This window comes from Vitis vinifera, chromosome 18, assembly GCF_030704535.1.
Source record: "Vitis vinifera cultivar Pinot Noir 40024 chromosome 18, ASM3070453v1".
Classification (NCBI taxonomy): Eukaryota; Viridiplantae; Streptophyta; class Magnoliopsida; order Vitales; family Vitaceae; genus Vitis; species Vitis vinifera.
The window spans coordinates 14529965-14553586 of NC_081822.1; the positions used below are offsets into that span (position 1 = coordinate 14529965).

Consider the following 23622-nt stretch of genomic DNA (forward strand, 5'->3'; position numbering starts at 1 on the left):
TCAAGACTCAAATATATTAAAAAAAAAAAAACCATTTTTGGGAGATTAAACCTATAAAATAATGAAGTTTGAAGTCTTTTTATAGGAATTTGGAGGCCAAACTAGCTGTTAGACACAATTCGGGGTTGTTTGATTGAGCATCGCTTCGATCGATTCATTAACTGTTAGCAAGTAATGCTTCTAGCAAGTGATCATTGGGGTTTAGGGCTTCAATCGGGCCTTGGCCGATTGAATACTCTACTAGAAGAGAGAAAGTGTGTAAATGCACCTCAACTAGTCGAGCCAATTGGCTCAACCAACTCCTCCCCACCTCAACCAGTTCCTCCTTACCTCAACCGGTTACGTTGTAAAGTGCGTAAAAGCCCTCGGTTTAAAGTTTGGAACCTTCAATAACTTGTATTCAACTTCTCAATACCCTTTTAAAGCAAGTTTAGAAAGCATTTGACACAAAGTTTTAATTAAAAATATGAAATCATCCAAATATAAATTTTTTTTAAAGCAATTCAACTTTAGATGATTTTAGGTGCATGAATAAAATATAAAATGTATGATCCTAGGGTACCAACAATCTTACAAAGAAATTCTAGACAAAGTTTTGAAAACTCTTCTTTTTGAAATCTTCTTCCATTTCTTTATTTTTTTTCCTTTTAACTTGATTTGTCTTTATAATTACTACTTTGAAAATCTTCTTGCTTGAAATAAAACATTAATTTCAAACTTTATTTTGTTACCCCATATTTCAATGAAATATCCCAAAATTTTCATCCTTAATGGTAGCCTTATATGACAAGAAAATAGAGATATTGAAGGAATGAATAATTTCTCACTATATTAATTCTCTTAGCATGAGATAAATTACACAGCTACATCCTGACTATTCCTGGAAATTGGGAGGCAGCCTACTTTTCAAAATTAAGGTAAAGTTTCCTTTCTAAAACAGTCTCTGTTCCAATAGTGATCAAAGGTGGCAAGAATAAAAAAGATACAGGGCAAACTGTGTACAAAAGGAAAATTTCATGGGTTCCTGATTGGTTCAATTATTTCAAATCCGTCCCTGTGGTTCTTGATTCTCAGAACTGTAGGAAACTGCTCTTCTTGTTTAGAAGAGTGAATATGATTTGTTTGTGATTTTGTGGGATAGAAAATTCCTGATGCAGTTCTGTTTGCATCAAGACAGTAACATTATTCATTTTCTAAGAGGCATGTGGGTAGAAATAAAGAATGGATCTTTGGGTTGAATTTTGATCTGAGATTGCTTCTTGCTTCACCAACTCTTAGGTTGCATTTGAGGGGTTTCCTAGATGGAACTATTGAAGGATAGAACCTAATCTCCCTTTCATGCCTCTTTATCACTACTGATTGTTTGAAAAATATCGATATTGTCTGGAACCTCTTCGAACACTCAACAAAAGGTTTGCTTTTATTTAGTATGAAAAAAAATTTCCAAAAAGAAGCAAATTCATTGTGACAGATTGTAATTTAGAATATTGTCTTTCTTCACTATTTGACCATCTAAGTTCCTTTCACATGCAACCATGAACTCAAACAGAGATAATAACCATATATGCAAGATGTAACAAGTAGATAAATGCAGATACACACAACTTCATTCCTGTGTCTAGATTTTTGGTAATTGCTGCCTTGTGCTTGTGTTTTTCGGTGCACTAGTTTCTCAGACCATAGATTATATCCTAGCAGAGCTCAAATCTGTTGCTTCTACTCTTGCTCATCGTCGTTAATTATAATCGAGGGATTTATGTTCCATTGTCTTCATGTATGGGATAAAGTACACAACTATAACCTGATTGTTTCTGAAAATTTGGAGGCAGCCTTCTGACCTTTGTGAAGTAGCATCCTTCAACCTACCTTTCAAAATTAAGGTAAAGTTTCCTTTCTAAAACATTCTCTGCACCTAAAAGTGATCCAAGATGGGGAGAATAACAATGATTCAGGGAAAATTCTAATACAAAATGAAAATTCCATGGGATCCTAATTGGTTCAATTATTCCCAACTCCTTGTGTTCTACAAGACTGGAGATGATTTGTTTGTAATTTTTCAGGGTAGAAGATTATGCAGTTCTGTGAGCATCAAGAGAGTCACACTATTGATTTTTTAAGCAGAATGTGGGCAAGAAATACATAATGGATCTATGGATGCCAGGCTCTGATATATGGTTAGGAAGTACCTAGTAAGGTGGAAAGGTGCCGAGCCACAGCTACCCTTTCACTCACAGTCACAGAGATGCATGTTAGGTGGAAGATGAGAAGCCAATTCTCACATTATGAATGATGTTGACATTATTGTATGTCTACTAATAGCCATGAATAATTTATGATTGCTGAATTATGTGTAACACACAACCTGGTTGTACATGCATATTCAAAATGTTTCATACATACTCATAAAAAGAGGTTTAATGTCTCAACTTTGCTTGAGATGTTAGCAGCAAGTAGACAATTGCAACCTTACGCTTGTGTTTTCTGAAGCACTAGTTTCTCTGACCACAATCATAGGTTTCAGGTGAGAATCCTTCATTCCTTCCATTCCAACCTTCTCTTCCAACCTTCTCATCCGTGCATAATTGTTGGAGAAATTACAGGTATAAAGCTGCAAGTTAATGAAGAAAAGGCTACAGATATGATAGAGAGAAGCTGATGATTTTATTCCATTTGAGATGAGATATTTATACAAGAAAAATAGCAAATTCTTCCTATCTTTCCTGCATATTTATTTAGGCTGTTACACCTGTTTTTGAAATTTAAAACAAACAAAGCCATAACAAACTTGAGCTAATCTTCAGCAAAGACTAAGTCTTCAAGGATTGGAATTTGGAATGCCTACAACTGAACACTCCTCCTTGGCATCCGGATGACAAACACCTATCTTCTGCTTAAGAGCTTCAAACCTTTCCATTGGTAAAGGCTTTGTGAATATATCTGCAAGTTGATTTTCAGAGGAACAATGAACAAGTAACACTTCATTGGATTGTTGAACTTCTCTAATAAAATGATACTTGATCTTAATATGCTTTGTTCGACCATGAAACACAAGATTTTTCGAAATTGATACTGCAGAAATGTTGTTACACATAATGTTGGTTGCTTCAACTTGCTCTTGCCCCAAGTCTTTCAGTATTTTTCTTAACCATAAAGCTTGATTTACAGCAGATGCAACAGCAATGTATTCTGCCTCTGCTGTTAATTGGCCTGTGGTTTCTTGTTTCTTTGAGCTCCAAGTGAAAAAACCTGAGCCTAAGGAGAATAAGTACCCTGAAGTACTTCTTGAATCATCAACACAACCTCCCTAGTCGCTGTCGGAGTAGCCTAGCAGCTTCAAATCACCTTCTACAGATTTTGAAAATTGAACTCCAAGATCAATTGTTCCCTTGATGTACCTTAATACTCTTTTAACTGCCGAAAAATGTTTCTCACTTGGTGAGTGCATGAACCTAGAAAGCACACTAACAACAAACAGTATGTCAGGTCTGCTAGTTGTTAGGTATAAAAGGCTACCAATTAAGCTTCTATATAAGCCTTCATTTATTTTCTCAGAGCCGTCATCCTTGCTTAACTTCTCGCTGGTTGTCATAGGAGTAGACACAAGCTTGCAATCTTGCATTTTAAATTTTTTCAGCATATCCATAGCATACTTCTGTTGGCATATGAAAATTCTTGAACATGATTGCATCACTTCCATTCCCAAAAAGTACTTCATGACTCCAAGATCGGTCATTTCAAAGACTCTATTCATCTCATCCTTGAAGCTTTGAATTAACTTGGGATGATTTCCTGTTACAAGCATGTCGTCTACATAAAGAGAGATTATTAAAAGCTGGACATCATCAGTTTTTACATATAAGGTTGCTTCACTTTGACTTCTAACAAAACCAAGTTTAGTCATACAATGTATTGGGGCTTGTTTCAAGCCATACAATGCCTTCCTTAGAAGGTACACATAGTCCTTTTTGCCTGGAGCCACAACCCCATCTGGTTGCTCTACATATATCTCTTCATCAACAAATCCATTTAAGAAGGCAGATTTAACATCTAACTGATGAATATGCCAAGAATTTTGAGCAGAAAGTACAAAAAGTAGCCTGATAGTGTCATACCTTGCCACAGGAGCAAAAGTCTCCTGATAATCAACACCATACTGTTGAGCATATCCCTTCACCACTAGCCTAGCTTTGTGCTTGCATATCGAACCATCAGAATTGAGTTTTGTTTTGAAAACCCATTTCACTTCGAACACCTTGTGATTTTTGGGTCTCTCCACAAGCTGCTAGGTTTCATTCTTGTTAATCATCTTCAATTCTTCTTGCATTGCTCTCCTCCATGCTTCAGAATCTTTGGCTTCTACATAACTTTTTGGTTCAGTTATTGATAAACTGCACCTTTGATAGATGTCCTCCAAACTTCTTGTGCCCCTCACTGGAAAATCATCTACAAATTTAGAAGTTTGAAAATCTTCATGATTATCGAAGTCGGCATCAGATTGCGCATCTTTTTTATTTTTCCAATCCCAAGTTGTCATTTCATCAACTTTTACATTCCTGGTCAAGACAACTTTGTTAATTTGCAAACAGAATATTCTATAGCCCTTAGTTGATGTCCCATAGCCAATGAGAATGCCCTTCTGAGCTCTGCCATCCAGCTTGCTTCTTTTAGGTTTTGGTACATGATAATAGCATATGCTTCCAAATATTTTAAGATGATTAACAAAGGGCTTGACACCATACCATGCTTCATGTGGTGTTTTGTTCTTCAAGGATTTTGTAGGCAATCTGTTCAGCAAATATGCAAAGGTGTTAACTGCCTCTGCCCAAAAATTACTTGGCATTTTTTTCTCAAATAGAAGACACCTGGCCATCTGCTTTACAGTTTGATTCTTCCTCTCCGAGACACCATTTTGCTGTGGAGTGTATGGAGTTGTTAGCTGACGTTTGATGCCTGCAGTGCTACAAAACTCAACAAACTGACTGGAGGTATATTCCGTACCATTGTCGGACCTTAAGATTTTAATGCTCAAGTTGCTTTGATTTTCTACAAGGGCTTTGAATTGTTTGAAAACAGAGAAAACTTCATTCTTTAATTTAATAAAATATACCCAACACATTCTGGTATAGTCATCTATAAAGAGAATGAAGTATTTGTTACCACTCAAAGAAGTTGTTTTCATGGGACCACAAACATCGGTGTGTATGAGTTGAAGCTTTTCAGTGGCTCTCCATGCTTGATTATTTTTGAATGGCAACCTTGATTGTTTGCCTTGTTGACAAATCTCACATATTTGAGCTTCATTAGATACGTTTGGCATGTCTTCCACCAACTCAAGTTTTTTTAGCTCTACTAAGCTTCTTTGGTTATAGTGTCCAAACCGTTTATGCCATAGGTCTGAAACACTTTGAGTAACTCCAGCATATGCATATTCAGCAGCATTCTCCCAATTGATGGCAAAGCTCTTGCTTTTCATCTTCAAACAAAGCAATTTCTCTCCATATGGATCAAAGATGATGCATTGGTTGTCTTTGAATTGCAGGGAATATTGCTTTTCAAGCATTTGACCTACACTCAATAGATTTTGACTAATATCAGGTACAAATAACACATCAGAGATGAGCTTGATACCTGAATTTGTTTTGATAGCAACTGTGCCCCTTCCCTTGACATCCACGTATCCACCATTCCCAACTTTCACCATAGAGTTGTAGGTTTTGTCAAGATCCTTGAATATTGTGACACGTGGTGTGTGCATCCACTATCAATGAGCCAAGCATTATAAGAGTCTTGACTTGAGAAACATGATACTACAAAGAGTTTCTCCTCCTGTGAATCTGCATCAGCAACTTGTGCTTGCTGAAATTGAGGACCTTTATTTTTATATTTCCAGACTTTGGTAACATGCCCAAGCTGTTTGCAATTGCCGCATATTGCATCTGGCCTCCACCAACAATATTTCTCTAGATGCGTAGTCTTCTTGCAATGTGAGCAGGTTGAATATTTCTTCTGTTGGGCCCCTTCTTTGCTGCTCTTCTCTCTGTTTTTACTTTTCTTCTTGCTGAACTGGTTTTTGTCTTTATTAGATTGTAGGGTCTGCATTTGAAAAGCACCTTCTGTGACGTTCTCTTGCCTCAAATCTCTTCTTTGCTCTTATGCTTGGAGTACGTTCATTAGTTTAGCAAGTGAAATTTGTGAAAGGTCCCTAGATTCTTCAAGAGATGAAATCTTGGACTCAAACCTCTCAGGAAGTGTCACAAGAACCTTCTCCACGATATTTGCATCAGGAAATTCTTCACCAAGCGACCTGATTTTGTTAACAATCAAAGCAATTTTTTCAGAATACTTGGTGATAGTTTCATCTTCTTGCATGGTTAGAAACTCGAAGTCCCTTTTCAAATTCAGCACTTGCATTTGTTTGGTTCTATCACTTCCTTGATACTTCAATTTAAGCTTGTCCCAGGCTTCTTTGGTTGTCCTGCAATTCATAATTCTATGAAATACTGAGTCAACAACTGAATTTTGGATTAAAGTCTTAGCTTTAAACTTTTGGTCTTTTCGTCAGTATGAGCTCTGATTTGTGCTAAGGTAGGATTCGCCGGAAGTGGAGCTATTGGTTCGTCTTCAGCTACAACTTCCCAAAGATCAAATGCTTCCAGGTACGTTTGCATCTTTACGGACCAAATTTGATAGTTTTCTCCCACAAAGATTTGAGGAGCTAACAAAGAGATGCTGCTGGTTGCCATTTTCTAGTGTGGTTTCAAATGGGTTATGAAGTGAACTTTCTTGGTTTTCTCTCAAAACACAGGTCCTGTAAGACCAACTGTGGCTCTAATACCACTTGTTCAAGAAATTACAGGTATAAAGCTGCAAGTTAATGAAGAAAAGGCTACAGATATGATAGAGAGAAGCTGATGATTTTATTCCATTTGAGATGAGATATTTATACAAGAAAAATAACAAATTATCTTTCCTGCATATTTATTTAGGCTGTTACAGCTGTTTTTGAAATTTAAAACAAACAAAGTCATAACAAACTTGAGCTAATCTTCAACAAAGACTAAGTCTTCAAGGATTGGAATCTGGAATGCCAACAACTGAACATTAATAATGCTTTAAGAGCCCTGCAAGACGATTTTTTTTACAGTGGGTCAACCAAAATTGGGTACTTATTCTTTGGCATTCGGACAAGCGTTGCCTGGACAGAGTCATCCTTCTCAAGAGGTCTCCACCTGTGGAAGAGGTCATGTAGTAGATCATTTAAAATCACGACTGGAAAAAGACCAACTAAGCCATATACTCCGGAGATATATTATATGCTGGAAATTGATCCATCTCAATTATTACAAACTGTAAGAAAGAATTTGGAGAAATTTGTAGACAAAATTTTTAGGTGAGATGGTTTTGCTTTAGTCATAGAATCGCTACAGTACTGGTGGCATTTAAATGTCCTGATATATTTCCTAAAGGAAAAATGCATTATGCACTTTTTTTTTTTTTTTCTAAAAAGTTGTTCATCTTACTTGTATCTGCAGACCAGGTGGTGAATGAAAATGGAGATTTCCAGTCTGGCCAGGTTGATTCCAGGACACATACGAGGTCCACTACCAAATCCAAGGAAGCTGAAAGGCCTCAGGATTGCCTGCAGTTGATTCAAGGCATTATTTACCACTGCATGGTTGGAAAAAAATTAAACAGGATGCTAATTAATGGAATGGAAGGAGCTTACATCAAATCTGGAGGGATTGAACTTCTGAGGATCTGGGAAAACTTCCGGATCATGGTGAATAGAAACAACATCCAAGTTAACAGACCATCCTTTCTTGATTTGGTATCCTGATATTTATTAAAAAGGAAAGTGAAGAACAGAAATTGAGCACTAAATATCATGGCTGACTTGCAGGTTCATACCATCAATCTTGAAGTCCTGAGCAGCTTTTCTTGAAAACCAAGGCAGAATTGTGGCTCTCCGGAGTGTTTCATTAATCACCTGAAAGTCGCAACAGATTAAAGAAACCAGGACAGGCTGGCTTAATGGAAAAAGTAATAATCAATATGCTACTGCTCCTTACTTTGTTTGTGTAAGGCATGTGACTGACTTCAGTCCAGGTGAGATTTGTTCCACCATTCCCATTAGCTTGAATTTCCTTATGTTCCTCCTGCAAATCCACCATCACTCCCAGTTCAGTCTTCTATATAAGAATTTGAAAGCTACTGTTTTAGTATCAAAATAGTCTTACTCTAAGATGTTCCAAAACAGGTGGATTTTCTTCAAGGAATTTGATGAGCCATGTGAGTGCAGCAGTTGTGGTATCATGGCCTGCAACTAGCAGAGTCAATATATTGTCCTTCAATTGATTATCTGTGAGTTTGTTATCGTCATCTTCTTTGTCCCCGCCTTCTTTGCTATGCTTCTTTATTAGAGATTCCAAGAAATCTTGTCGGTATTCTTTGCCATTTCTCCTTCTCTGAATTATCGAGTCTAACATGACATACATCCTATCACGAGCCTGATCAGATGAGATGCTGTGTCAAAGGGCTTTCAAAGTTTGCATTTCTTCAGCTTTTAAGAAGCAGAATTTCCATTGAATGATAACAGGTATGTACCAAACTTTGTTGATGGCAGACAAGAATACGTTTCTGAATTATATATCATTACATTACTGAATTGAATTAGTGAGAACTGTTACCTTCATACCGCGATGAAAAGCTGTTCCTGGAATTTTGAATGGCAAGGATGCAAATGAGGAGGAGATGATTTTGAAATTAGCCCGAAATTTTTCTTGTTCCTCACCAGTGGGCTCCAGGCTCATTATCATGTTTCCTATCACCTTGAGAGTGAACTGCAAAATCCAGATTCAATTCTGTGAGTAAACAACATAATTTCTTCAAAATTCCTGATTTCATTCCTCAATAATATACACTCAACTGTAGAAGCCTCTTCAAGAACCAACACTTTTCTTCCAGCCCACTGATCCAATGTTTCAATTGCCAGAGTGTTGATGAACTGGAAATGCTTTTTTAGGCCATCAAGTGATAGAGGCTCAGCGATTAGATGCCTAAGGCGCTTGTGTGCTTCACCAGTGGTTTGGAGTAAGCTAGTGGGGCCTAGCACCTGCTTCCCAGTATAGAAGAGGTTCAAGCTCACCATCCCATCTTTTCCTGTCAACAATATCTTGCTTGCTTCCCTCCCGGTCATAAAGACAGTGAATCTCCCCAACACCAAAGATTTAAACACCTTTCCATACCTATGAAAGAGAGCCCATAAAACTAAAGAAATCAAAACAAACAACTTTTAGGCAGTTCGGAAGAATCTATGAACTTGGTTAATCAATCACCTTTCCTGCCTTGTCTTCATAAAGTTGTAAATACCCAGTGGACTCGAAAATTCAGAGATGAATGAGAAGCTTTCCCCTACAATAGGCCAACCCAAGGTGCCAGGGATGGTCTCCATTGCTTTTGGTGAAGCCCATGAATGCAGCAAGAGAAAACACGAGAGCAGGAACACCGACGCCAACGCCAAGATCATCAACATGCTTAGCTCCATTGCCAATCTCTAGAGCTACTAATGGCACATATAAAGGTGATCAAAACTACTTTGTTTTTACTTGCCAGATATGATCAGCTCCGATTTCTCCGATACGTTCCGTTTGTCTTTCTTGTTGACATTAATATTGGCTTAACATTAATGTTGGCAGAAAAGTCCAAGCAAGAAGGACTCTTGTACCATCGTTTCACACCTATTCATGTGAGCCAACTTAGTTATAAACGATACCGTTATCTTCAGAGTTCCATATGCACTTGGGTTTAAATGTTCCTTCTTGTTTTTTACGTCTCAAATTATTATGGAAAACCCCATTGAAGACACGATGCCTCTGTTCTTGGTGCTGATTACTTGACTCCATTGAAAACTAACATAAAAGACAGGTCATAAAATGGTGATCTAACAAAAAGTTTTGTATTTGACGCAGGTTCTTTGCCATCATTCGGCAGGCCCTTCAATATGAAGGATGAAAAAGCAAAAATCACATTTGTTTTGTAGTAATGGTTTGAAGATAACCTTTAAATGCCAGGTTCTGATTTCTTAAAGAAGAGGGACAAACATCTTAACAAGTCCATTAGCTAGCATCCAAATCCTGTCCTGAAGCCATGGGTCTGTTGCAAGTTGTTTGGTACAAGAGAAATAATTCAGAATTCCCACTCAGAATTTTCTTGTTCCCCACAGCATACAAAATAGGAAAAGGCATAAAACAATCTCCATTCATGTAAATAGAAAATGCATAAAACGACCGCCATTGATTGTGCAGACTTGAACTTGGTACTATTCTGCTTCTCATTTCTGAGCATGGAGGTGCAGACTCCTGCTTGGTATTATGGTTCTCATCTCTTTTCCTCACATACATGATAAAACGGCCATATAAACACAAGCAAAGGAAAACAAGAAGGCATTTCTGGAACAGAGCAGTCCTTAAGTATTGTGTTTACCTGTATTTCAAACATATTCCAACCCTAACTACAGGAACTAAAAAGGGGAGAAACAGATTTTCTAACACCAATATATGATCCATTTTGATTAACTCTAACTATATCAACTAATCATTCTCAGAAGGAAAAAAGACAGATTATGAATGTTTATTCATCCATCCATTAAATGCTCCACTAGGATCTCACTGAACTACTGCATGAATTCTAACCTAAAGGTAACATAGCCAACAGTGTAACTGATACAAGGGACTGATCTGAGAAACACTCTTCACAACCTTTACCTGCACACATACATATTTACATGTACAAGATCCTACCCAAGGATGTATTACCTTCTAATTCTCAAATTCTGCCTTCCTGCCAATTAGGTTTTCTGGCTAGTCATCAAACCCTCTGATTGAAGTCCAAGAAGCTAGGCTGGGGCTGCCCATTTAGAGATTGGTTGTTGGTAGATGATTGAGGCATGTGAAGCTGCTGCTGCTGCTGCTGGGCACCAAAATGATGTAAAGCCTGAGGATGGGAGGAAAACTGTGGAGGCAGCCCTCTGTTAAAACTGTTTCCATTGACAGCTGGGATTTGTCCAGTTGCGATCTTAAGCCTCTGTACTTCTTCTCTCAATGCTTCATTTAGAGCTGTAGGCCATAGAGAAATAGACCATGAACCATCATGTAGACGGATTTACTTCCTTATAATCATTTTACAAAGGTCAAGAAATGCTACTCTTCCATTTTCTGCTGATGATTCACATTCTCAGTCCAACGATTTTATTAATTCATCCCAAATGATGAACAGGAGCAAAAATAGAAACAACTCAATTCCATGTGGTTCTAAATACTTTTATAAGAGTATGAACGTTCCAGAAAACATGCATACCTTCTCTAAGAGATGCCTGTTGCTCCATGGCCTGCAACCGTAGTTTGAGTTCCTTATTCTCGGCAGTCAGTCCAGTGGTATCTCTCTGCATCACATGAAACAATAGAAATGAGTGTTGCCATCCTTTCTTGTCTCCTTTCTTTTCGTCTCATTATCCTATTGTGTTTTTGGTGAGTAAAGTCAATCCAGAATAACATCCAAAAAGTGCAACATGAAGCAATATTCTACTAGAGGTGAGACAGCCCAAGGGTGGTAACTAATAATGATTCTATTTATAAACATAGGTTGTATAGTGAAGTATATGTTCAGCGCGCAAACTTTGGAAGAAAATGAAATTACATACAGGTATCTTTGATGTGTGAACCAAGAAAATGCAAGTAGGTCAAACAAGAATAACTCAATAACAGAGAACTATGATGAAACTGCAGCTTTACAGCAAGGATTAAATATAAACAAACTTTTTCCATAATAGCATCATACTGCCGATTATCACATTAGCACACAACAGTCCACAAATTCACATTATGCTGATGTGGCACCATGTCAATTACCACACCAAATTTGTTTCAGCTCGTAATTTGGCAGTTTCTGTCAGCCATTTTGCATTTTAGTCAGAATTCTCCCACTAACAAAACAAGATCTCTCTTTTTTTTTTTTTTTTCAACTTTTGGAGTTACTTGAGGGATGTCTTAAGCTTCTTTCAGGGTTAAATATAAATCAGTAACTAACCAAAGAAGCCTCTTAGATCATACTTATGCTTTAAAATGAAAGAAAAGGGAAAGATACAATAATCTCCACTCAGAGCAAGTAGGTGCCAGGAACAATATCATACATCTAGAACTTGTTTATTTTTTTATTAAAGGATTAAACAGTTTTGGCATTGTTGTTGGATGCAAGAGGAAAAATCACTTCGATATATTATTTTTTTAAGCACATTTTCCATGATATAAACAATATCACATATACTTGTGCATTATTGCAAAATAAATTATTTAGCAATTAAGAATGTAAAAAAGACAGCCAACTGGTATATTTTGCACATTTAATCATTAAATGTGGGCACACCCAACAGTCTCCAAAGTGGTGCTTACAAACACTGTATAATCAAGGATCTTATACATAATCAGTTATTATAGGTAAGTTTTTCAAGAATTGTAGGCTGCAGCTCAAAACTGGAAGAACTAAATCTTAAAATCTATTTAAAATTTGAAAGTAACTTTGGGAAGGCCACAGTTGGAGTTTACAATTTTCATAACCTTGCTGGGTTCCATAATTTTCCAACATGCTTAAATAACGATAATATTACAAGACTTTTTGTATGACATATAGGAGTATACAACTAAACCATCGAGACATGAAGTTGGGTTTAACTTTTACTTTGGAGTAAGTATCCATCATTCCTGAAGTGGAATAGTTATGAGAAAATTTATGGAAGGGTCAGAACCACCAGACAACAGACTCTTTTCTACCTAAACCTCAGAATCAAAAACAACAGAATCAACTATCTAAGAGTGTCTAAAATCCTATCCATCCTTGGGTTTACCCAGTGCAATACTCTTCTTCTGATGGACAACAGCAGTAGGATGTAATCCTCAATCATGTCTACAAGCTATAGATATGGGATGGGACTTGAAAGACTGGGGAATTTCCAATTAGTTAAGTTAATAGGAAATAGTTAATCGCTAATACTTGATTCAATGATATTTCTAAGCATTGAAGGTATCAGTGATTGGTTTGAAGTTGATGCAAAAAGAGTTAATAGCTACCTGGTAGCTCTTCAGAAACCTATATATGCTCTGATAATCATACTGCCTCATCCAAAACCAGTCATTAGATTGTGATAGACCCACCATATATCTTTCCATCATCAGAACCAAGGATAGCATAAGGTCAGTATTGTTGTGTGTTAAAGGCAAAGATGGTGGGCACTACTGCAAAAGCAGACCTTAGTATTGTATAGTAGAAGTAGAACAAATATGACAATGAAGTATTACCAACTTTACATTGCTTTTGCATTCATGATCAGTGAGCATGCTGTTTAACCTCAAGAAGAACTGGGCATTACTCAAAAGTAGATTCCTAGTACTGTAAAACTAAATCTTAACTGCAGTTCGTAAACTAAAGATTGACTCCCTTCTCAGTAAACACTAGTTTCAAAAATAAATGTTAACTAATACAAGAATCACAGTGCTTTTATAATTTGTAAAAATAATATATAATACATTGATAAAAGTTGACCCTGGGCACAAATCAAATTCCACAAGCACCTAATAGTCCTCCCAAAATCATAACTAAGAGCAATTGGTGCCATATGAATGTAATGGCTCCTCACAACACTAGAATGGATGCATTGTACTGGGAAAAAAAAAACCAAAAACTGAAAACAAACAAAAAGGGAAGTTACTATTAAGACTGCCTGAACTTGGTGCTATACATCTACCATTCCTATGATTCTTGTGTGCTAATGAAGAAGTTCAAGAAAATAAAATAAATTTATCATATATATTGCTAATCATATCAATGCATTGAAGTATAGAACTACTCTCCTCAGATTTCAAGGGCCTAAATTTCTTAGAGATCCTATTGTCAGGGTTATGACTGCATTGCAACAACCGTGACAGCTTACTAGAGGTTTTTAATAGATCCCTTTATTATTTGAAATATGCCCAGAATTTCTGTCCAGTAGAAACTTGCTTATGTTGCTTATATTTTTGAATAGTTGGAGTTGAAGCCCATTTGGAAAAGGTTATATGATAATTCAAGCTGATGGATATTCATCTCCACTCCATAGTAGGAGTACGAAAGAACCCAATCCCAGAGATAATATTTACTCTAACAGTAATAGTGAACTATGTTCAACAACTCTTCTTTTAAGTAAATGTTGGAAAGAATCATCTATAATCCAACAAACAATCTCAAAGATGCCATAAAGAAAAAGATGAGAAAAATCCCAACATAATGATCCCAGATCCCTTTCAATATGAAATGGAGCCTTGAAAAGGTTGAAATTCAAGAGTATATCAAGTATAACATGAAATGTAAGGAATGTAAGGAAAAAAATTAAACAAAAAAACTTTCAGCTTCAGTTACAAAAAATAACGCTACTTCAAATTGGTTTTTTTTTTTTTTTTTTTTTACAAGAAAAAAAGAATATATTGTAAAATTCAATAAGGGGACTATACACCAAGGTACACAAGATGCATATAATGAGTATCAAAAAGATTTTCCAAACAGCAAGAGAACACAGAACTATTTCCTCCCTCAGTCAAATCCAAGTCAATCTACAAAATTAATTGGAGGCATTGGGCCTTTTTCTAAATACAAGCTAATCTAGGACACTAGACTTCTAAGGAAGAGCAGTTTAGCAATTGAATCAGTTGCTCCTCACTTTCCTTCCAAATTGCCCCAAAAAAATACATAGAGAAGCGACTCTCCAAACCTTCTCGCGGTTTCTTCCCTCAAAAGAACCATACCAACTTGAAGACTCTTCCTAACCATAAAAGGAAGGACCAATACAATGCCAAAAGTGAGAACAACAACTTTGATAATTCCCTTACTTTGGCACAATGTAAAAGGATGTGATCAATTGATTTTCCTTCATTTTTGCAAAGAAGACATGTTTGCAAACAACCACTCTCTCTTAAAGAGGATCCAAGGTCAACACCTTTTGCTAGTTACCTTACTAAGCCAAAAAATACTCATTTTGGGTGGGACCCAAGAATTCCAAATAATACCAAGTGGAAACAAAATTATACACCCAACTCCAAGATGGAATATAAATATTTGACCGAGAAGAACCCCTTCTTTGAGTCCATCCAAACCACTCTATCATTCTCTTCCTCCTCATGGACCTTTTTTTTATAGGGAAAAAGAACTCCCTCCTCACAAACCTTTCTTGCAACATTGATGGAAATGCCTCAAGCTCCCAATCATTCAAATGCTACTTCAAATTGATGCATGAGGTAAACAACTAGAGTACAAGGTTGTGTTGATTGAGATGGTATAACATATTTATAGGGATTCTATCATTATATTTACTAGTCAAGAGGTGAAAGTTAATAGGAGTTAAATATGATAAAACATGGACATGGAGATTGCAGAATATGTGGATGGCATAGGTAATAATGATTTAGGATTTCATATCTGGAACATAGTTTCCAACAGACAGGAAGTGTGGAGCAGTTTTTTGGTTGTAGACCTGAACAATGAAAACAAGCCATGTACCTCAAACATAGGCCAAACTTGAATGGATGATGTTTGCCTGTTCACATGCTCAGTGACAAGACACCTTGTCAATCCACAGGCCTAACTGACATATTGATACTAAATCTGTCAAGCACCATACCTCAGGTAATGTCTTACTGTTGATCGATACTCACCAAACCTCTTGCTCCTCCCAAAAGGCATCTTGAGTAATTTTCCAGTCCACACAACAATCGCATAGTTGAATGCCATTCAATTCCCAAGGTTCAAAGAATGAATCATAGCAACGAAAGATGCTGATAGTTAATGTTAACGACTTTTAGTGATAGTAGCACCCTAATGATTATCAAGTCAAATATCAGGAATATTCCCCAATTTTTCTAAAAATATTATTAACCTCACTTAATATTCTGGAAACGATTGTAACCTCCCCTTTTCCCCTCATGTAGAAGAACAAATGTATATAAATAACCTTCATAAGATACTGGCCAAAGTCATATTATAGCATAAATAGCCTTCATAAGACACTGAGCACTTCAACAGATTGAAAAGACTGTTATCTTTACATGTTGATATCAAACAAAAACTTAAAAAACCAACTGCTTAAAGTTAACAAATTTATAATAAACCAAACTCAGTGGACAAGTTTTTGTATGCTTGGCGGAAATTATATTGCAAAAAATTTCTAATGCTACACAAACCAAGGTAGACAAGTGATATGTCTAGGGGAAAAAAACCTCATATGAGATGTTCCAAACTTTTACCCTTCTTATAATTAGTGTTTATCATATCACATAACATAAACTGACGTCTAGAATTTCAAATTTGAGCTAGACCAAGACCTCCTGCAAAGTATACTACAGATGTCAAATGCAAGGAGTAGCCAGAGATGAGTACACCAAACAGACAAAGTAGCATTGTCATCCAACAGTATGCATAAAGATAAGATCAATTTAATACTAGCTTAAAAAAGAATTATATAAAAACATAGATGCATTAAAATTCAGGTTTTCTAATTTTTTTTTTTTCGCATGGAGAATCGAAAATTTAAAGTTGATCACAACACAATTGCTTCAAACTGGTTATGAATTGTCCCAAATTTCTTTATTTATTTACTTCCTAAAACTAAGCAACAAAATCTAGTTCCTCCCAAAGCTCAGAATTAAGTTGCATACATGCAAACCGGTCCAGTCAGCAAGGAAAAAAATAATATCTAAGGCTCTATAAGATGGAAGATACAGTTAAAAATACTAAGTGCAAAGTAATCAGATCAGTGATACTGCTAACATATGGAACTTTGTGGCCATGTCTGCAAAACATAATAGTTCACAAATGGGACAATTGAGATTGAAAAAAGGACAACAAGACCATCCATACTCCTGTGTTTTAAATAGTCTCCTCCAGAATAGGTGAGGAACCACAGTGGCTTTGATATATAAGGGTCTGTAACTTTGTCAAGCTAACTAGGGATCCCTTTATTCTCTGAATTTAGCGTAAATAAATGCTGATTAGGGAAAAATGAAAGCAAAGGTTAAAAATATCTTAGCTTAAGGAAAGTTAGTCAAAACTTTATGAGCACTTCATCTAACCATCACAATCCACAGAAGTCATTATCAATATGCACAATAAATCCACATTGACATTAATTCAGGTGTTCATTGGATATAAAAGATTGAGGTCTTGCTCAGGTCATGTACAATCCTCCTGTATAGCCCATACCTGTAGCATAGTGACCTGTGCAGAGAGGGTGGTTGCTTCTGTCTGAAGTGTCTGCACCTTCCTCTCCAGTTCATTAGTATAGCGTATTTTCCTCTCCTTTGAACGTGCAGCAGATTGTCTATTTGCAAGAATCCTGCTCAAGCTAGCTTAGAATTAACATTAGTTGTCCAGATCAAACTCAAGATGATCACCCCTGAATAACTTAATTCAGATCAAATGCTCCTCTTAGCCAAAACCAAAACCAAGACATAGCAAAAGCAATAAGCCACTATCTAAACAGTTGAAAGATTAGGCAACGCTACAAAAGTTTAAACTGAATCCAGGAAAAACCCACCAATCTTTTTTCCCCAAAAAAAAAAAAAAAAAAAAAAAAAAAATCCTCTCTTATCACTTGGTTAAATGCATTAGGCTCCATTTGTATTATTAGCAAAGGCAGATGCCGGACCCAAATTATGTATATATAAATAAATAAATTCCTAATTACTGGACTTCTTGCATCCCGGCAATATAGGCCCTCTGCTAAGCATGAGGCTAAGTAAAATTCCTATTTATTTTTTGGATGCTATTTTCAGAAGGTAAGACTGGACTTCCGGCTTCATTCAATTGATGTTCTGTAAATTCTTAGCATCTCCATAAGTAGCTCACTTATCCACCACCATGAACACATTTCCTTTCCCAATCTTGCTTTCCAACAAAAAAGTTCACCACCAACGAAATACGGATAAATAAGCAAAGCCGAATATCAAGCTCTTCCCCACCCCAATATACGAAAACCCATGATTCAAAATTTTCATAATCTCACAGTTAATTGATCTAAATTCAATAACTAATAAAGAAAAAAGGAAACCAGTTCGGCAAAAGGGTCAGCCAAACTAAGCTGAAAAGTAAAAGGTACCTTTTAGCTCTCTTGGGATCGATCAAAGCAAGCTCTGCGAGTCTATCAGGTCCCATAGCCTTCTTCGCACCATCCGAACCTATCAACGATTCAACCTCAAACGACGTCGTAGAACCATCCATCGAGTTGCTATGCCGGTGATGGTGCACCCTCTTCTCCTGAGTCGCCTTCCCGCCGCCGTCAGAGCTCTCCCCAGCCGCAGCCGTAGCCGCCGGCGAGAACCCCAGACCCTCAAAAAAGTCAGCGTCCACGGACAAGCTCCGGAAGTGGTTGATAGGGTCCAGCGACTTGGCCTTGGCCGAAGCGGAGTACCCACCGTTGGAATCCTCTGATTTGGAAGAATCAACAGCCATTGGGACGCCGGCAGCTCCACTGTTGGTGTTGTCGGAGATGATATCGAGGTTGAAGTCGACATCAACGTCGGCATCGGCGTCGAGAAGGATGTCGTCCGAGAAGCGGAAGAAAGTCTCGGACTGGGCCCGGCGGTGGTGGGCCCCTCGGTATGGAGCGTCAGGCATATGGTCGATATCGGCCCGGTTGCCGAATGGGCTGGCCGTCAAGGGCTTTCCGGCGAAGTGGTGGTCCATGTGGGGGTTATTCGAACTCCCCGGAGGTGGAAATGTTGATGAGGAGGATGAGAGACTTTCTTTTGTTTTTTTTGGTGGTAAACGTAACGGCGAGGGCGTATGTGAAAGAATCTTGAGACGACCGGGAAACGTGTACATTTTCTCGAACTTCGGTTTTATAGGCATCGGACGTGTGTCCTTCTGTGGGCCCCATCTATCGTGTCTCACGTCAGCCATCTTCTTCCTTTGAAAAGATCTGTATTTTTCTACATTGTAATAACTTTAAGAGAGTAAAGTCGTCGGCTTGCATTGTATAATGTTTGCAATGATTCCTAGTTGCAAGTAGAATCATAATTATTACATAAGCATATATAATTTTAAAAATAATGAAATAAAAAAAGAAACTATGATATACAAACCAAAATGATGTTGTCTAATAATGGTCTCAACACATAACATCGTGGCAATATTAACTATATTTTTTTATTAAATTAATGTTTAGGTTAAAAACACTTTGCCCCTTGGCATGTTTACAAATTCGTGTTCAAAACTCAACATTTTGTCTCCTAAATTATTACGGAACAATACTTTACCTTTTAAATTTGTTAAAAAGTCAATGAAAAATTTGTTAAATAAATAAATAAAGTTTAAAATATTTCTCCATTATCCAAGTTTGAAGTTGTCACACTTCATAACTGCATGCAAAAATCATAAATAATTATATAAACATTTCTGTAAAATCAAAAATCAAAATTGATAGTTATTATATTTTATAATTTTATAAAGAGTTCATAATTGAGGGTAAAGTATTGGTTTTTAACAAATTTGAAAAGCAAAATATTGAGTTTTAAATATAAAATGACAAATTGTAAAACACGTCCAAGATCGAAGGGGTAAAATGTACTTAACCCTTAATCTTTTATTTTATTCCCAATTACTAATTAGCATAATAATAAATTTATATTTATTAAAACTAATAATATTTAAATTATAACTTTAATTAAACAAAGACTCTTAAATAGAAAAATAAAAAACCTAAATAAATTTTTTTTTAATGTTTCTCAAATTCTTAAAATTCTTTTAATTTGATGTAAAGTTGGATTAATATTTTCAAATATCTTTTTAAGTTGAGCTCCCTCCCTCCAGTGCTTTCAATATGACTTCGTAAAAATTTTCATGGTTTAATCTTATGTTTTATAAAACTCAAACTTGAGTATATTGTCTTTCACAACTTCCTTAATATAATGAAATTTAATACTTATGTGTTTATTTTTAGTTGAAACATATCATATCCTTTGTCAATCTACCATCTGATTAACATAATAAACAAAAGTATCTAAATAACGTTAAAAAAAATTTAAATAAATAATAATTTTTAATATTTATCAAAATTTTAAAATTCTTCTCATTTGATTTTAAGTTGGATTGATATTTTCAACCATGTCGAGTCGCCTCCATCAAGAACACAACCACATTTTATGACTTCATAGAAATATTCGTAACTTAATCTTCTAATTTTCAAAACTCAAACATGATTTTACTATTTTCTTAGAGCTTCTCTAATATAATGAAATTTAATGTTTATATATTTGCTTTTACCATAAAATATTGATTTTTTTTTTGTCAATTCAATGGTAGACTAATTATCACATGAAACCTTTGTAGAATCATGTTATTAATGGTGCAACTCCTTAAATATCTTGTGAGTCAAACAGTTTGACATATTGGTTCATGTATTTAGCTTTTATGGTCAATAATGTTACAACTTGTTGCTTCTTTGGAGACTATAGGAATGCTCATGTTTCAAGATTAAGAACATACATGCTAGTAATCTTTCTCATCTCAACATCACCTCTCTAGCCAGCATTTATATAACCAATTGAATTAAAGTTACTTAAGAAAAAGTAGAAAATTTCATGATCACGAGTATCATTCATGCACCTTAAAATTTGTTTTACCATCTATCAAGTATATTTGATATGACTTTTCCATATATCGATATATAATTTTCACTTTATAAATAATAACTAGTCTAGTGGTTTTTACTATGCTCTTGAAATATGTGAGATTAACACATTCTCCAATGTCATTTTCCATCTCTAATCATATTATAGTATGTATACAAACTCTTATTGATTAATCCATCCTAAACTGTTTTTAAATTTTTATGGCACTCTTTATGAGAAAGATATGATCAGCTATTTGTTAGACCTCAATTCCAAGAAAATGGAATATTGATCCTAAATCTATCATTTTAAATTATTGTTTCATAGACTCATTGAAATCTTCAAACATTTTTGATAGATTATTGTAAAAATTAAACCATCCATATGGAGACTTACAATGATTATTTTTCCATTGAAATTATACTTGATGTAAAGTGTGTACTTAGAAGGATACTTTTAAAAGTCATGTTGCAATAAATCGAGTGAATTCAACATGTACCAAGCACATGGTGCTTGTTTTAAGTCATATAATCCCTTTTTGAGTTTATAAACTTGATTCTCTTATCATTCTTTAATATATCCTAGTGGTTGCTCAACAAAAATTTCTTCTTCGAGTTGGTCGTTAAGAAAAGCTAACTTAACTTCTAATTGATGATTTTTTCTTTATAGAGCTATAAATGAAATTATGATTCAAATGGTGCATAGTTTAGTAACAAGTGTGAAAACTTTAAAGCAATCAATACTTTAGACTTTTGCTTGTAGCCTATTGGTATTATTCTTGCATTAAACTAATCAACTTTATGATGGGGTTTATACCTTGTTTTATGAGCCCAATTACCATTAATAGACTTCTTTCCAAATGTTAGTGATTAGCTCCCATGTATTGGCTTTTGCTAAGTCTCCAAACACTTATTGGCTTTTGCAAAGTCTTCTTTAATTAAAACATTTTTTTTTTTTTTACTTTTTTTTTCGAGTCCATGTCCAACTTTCATTCTCTAAGAATTGAATATCTCCACTTTCAATCAGATTCCTTGTTTGTGGATTAACCATTAATTATATTACTATTGCCAACAAAAATATACTTTTCACTTTTATCATCAATTTTTTTTCTCCACTTTTCTTGTATATGAAAATATGTAATACAATAAAGAAAAAAAAAACTCCTAAGAAAGAAACATCTGACTTATGTCAGCTCCAAGCTTCCTTCAGTGTTCTTCTAAAGTAGGAGATTTGTTCAATAAGAATACTCCATATGTAATGGTTTCTATCTAAAAAAACTTTTAGAAATGACTTGACTTTCAACATACTTCTTGTTATCTTCACAACTATTTCATTCTTCCTTTTGGTTATACCCTTTTGCTAAAATGTATCAAATACCTCCTCTATCATATTTCAATATTTTAATGCAACAATTATTTTTTAACAAGAACTTTGAATTAATTAAGCTTGCTAAAAGCCTCATTTTTAAAAAAAAAAAAAATAAAGCCAAAAATTTCTTGTAAAATTATCTATAATGGTAAAATATATTTATTGTAATAGAAAGATTTAACTTTACTAAAGTCACATATATTTGTATGCACCAACTCCAAAGGTTGTCTAGCTATTATAGATTTTCCAACTAGAAAAAAAATCTTATATTATTTGATTAAAAGACATCACTCATAGGCCTAATATGAAATATTAGTCATTGGTAATCTTATTACCATATTCTTCTCTGCCAATAACTTCAACCCATGAAAATTAAGGTGACTAGAACAAAAATGTTGAAGCCAATAGTTATTATTTACTATCCCCTTCAAACTCAACAAAGCTTTTGTTTTGAGAATATAAGAAATATTCTATTCTTTGTCGTATGCACTTTTATAATTATCTTCTTATTTTTATTACTAAGAGTACAAATTCCATTACAGATATTAGTAATATATCAATTGTCTCATGCTTAATAAATTCCAAAGATCGAACGAAAAATACATCTATTATAAAAATATTAGTGGTATATTTAGAATGTATTTTAGTAACCTTTGTCCATGATTGAAACATCCCCGATTGACTTATTCATCTAATTCTGAAAACATATAGTTGTTGCACCTTATATCAAGGTACCAAATTCTATCTAACTTTAGTATAGTTTTTTACTTTGTTCATTTTGGAATTTTATTTGACATTCAGGCTTGTAGCGTACATACTTTGCTTTTTATATCTAAAACATTATAACTTGTCTTTAAATCCATTAGTGTTGCCCCTTCCTCCATAAGAATTTTCATCATCATTTCAAGCTCTATTGGTGGAGTTGTTGTGCTCTCTTTTACCTCGACCACAACCTCTACTACTTTGTTCGTCATCACAACCTCCTATATATGCTCTACTTTTGCTTTTCTTGCTTTGAATTAATAGACTTGATTGTTTTTTTTTTCCTTTCTTTCTTTCTATTCATCTGTTGTTCATGTAAATATAACGAGCTCATCGGACCTTCAATCATGAGGGTGAACGCATATTTCATTCTTCAATAACTGTAACAATATATTATTACTTTGCATTTAAAGACTGTCCAACTTTCTATACTATTCTTTGATCATATTATCAACCTTCTCACTTTTAATCAACATTTGATTTACCATGGTCTCCACTTGATCAAAATAATCTTAAAAGTGTAAACGCCCCTCTTTTGCTATTTTTACCTTTGAGATTTTTTCAAATATAAGCTCATCTACTATTTGGAATATTACAAAGTACTTTCTAATTTTTTGAGAATCTTTCAATAATTTTTTTTTTGGATTAACCACTTTGTTATGATCATTATTCACTAGCTCCCATAAATCTTAAAACGTAAACAAGACACATATATGAATGTATATTGTTAACCTTTTTACCAGTGAATTTTGGGTGTTGTGACTACATTGAATTTTTATGGTCATGATTTCATCAATAAAATTATATT

The 23622-nt window shown here is 35.1% G+C and overlaps 2 protein-coding genes and 1 long non-coding RNA gene across 4 annotated transcripts; 1 reads left to right on the plus strand and 2 right to left on the minus strand.

Moving 5' to 3' along the window:
* Positions 1-6895: 6895 nt before the first annotated feature.
* Positions 6896-10172, minus strand: LOC109121393 (abscisic acid 8'-hydroxylase 3). The gene is made up of 9 exons (XM_019216725.2): positions 9336-10172; positions 8927-9245; positions 8688-8840; positions 8238-8507; positions 8070-8156; positions 7909-7987; positions 7727-7833; positions 7521-7639; positions 6896-7229 (listed from the first exon to the last, which is right to left on the minus strand). The coding sequence occupies exons 1-9, from the start codon at positions 9542-9544 to the stop codon at positions 7139-7141; spliced, it is 1434 nt and encodes a 477-aa protein (XP_019072270.1). The 5' UTR covers positions 9545-10172; the 3' UTR covers positions 6896-7138.
* LOC104882636 (uncharacterized) lies at positions 7693-8360 on the plus strand. Its single transcript, XR_002028939.2, has 3 exons — positions 7693-7801; positions 7901-8106; positions 8258-8360. It is a non-coding gene; the product is annotated as an uncharacterized LOC104882636 (long non-coding RNA).
* A 273-nt stretch (positions 10173-10445) lies between the features above and the next one.
* Positions 10446-18989, minus strand: LOC100241011 (transcription factor VIP1). Of its 2 annotated transcripts, none has more exons than XM_010666713.3 (4): positions 18173-18989; positions 17278-17419; positions 11356-11440; positions 10446-11114 (listed from the first exon to the last, which is right to left on the minus strand). In XM_010666713.3, the coding sequence occupies exons 1-4, from the start codon at positions 18973-18975 to the stop codon at positions 10867-10869; spliced, it is 1278 nt and encodes a 425-aa protein (XP_010665015.2). In that variant the 5' UTR covers positions 18976-18989; the 3' UTR covers positions 10446-10866. The 2 variants fall into 2 exon arrangements, with proteins under 2 accessions (XP_010665015.2, XP_059590407.1); XM_059734424.1 differs by having other exon boundaries at positions 10540-11114; positions 17278-17410.
* Between the last annotated feature and the right edge of the window lie 4633 nt (positions 18990-23622).

Excerpts from the sequence above, each read along its gene's own strand:
- LOC109121393 (XM_019216725.2), bottom strand. The coding sequence starts at position 9,544 with ATGGAGCTAAGCATGTTGATGATCTTGGCGTTGGCGTCGGTGTTCCTG. Across the intron at positions 8,508-8,687 it reads CTTTTCATCGCGGTATGAAG|GCTCGTGATAGGATGTATGT; the intron begins GTAACAGTTCTC and ends TCATCTGATCAG. Across the intron at positions 8,157-8,237 it reads CTGTTTTGGAACATCTTAGA|GAGGAACATAAGGAAATTCA; the intron begins GTAAGACTATTT and ends GTGGATTTGCAG.
- LOC100241011 (XM_010666713.3), bottom strand. The coding sequence starts at position 18,975 with ATGGCTGACGTGAGACACGATAGATGGGGCCCACAGAAGGACACACGT. Across the intron at positions 17,420-18,172 it reads GATCCCAAGAGAGCTAAAAG|CTTGAGCAGGATTCTTGCAA; the intron begins GTACCTTTTACT and ends ATTCTAAGCTAG. Across the intron at positions 11,441-17,277 it reads CACAGGTCACTATGCTACAG|AGAGATACCACTGGACTGAC; the intron begins GTATGGGCTATA and ends CATGTGATGCAG.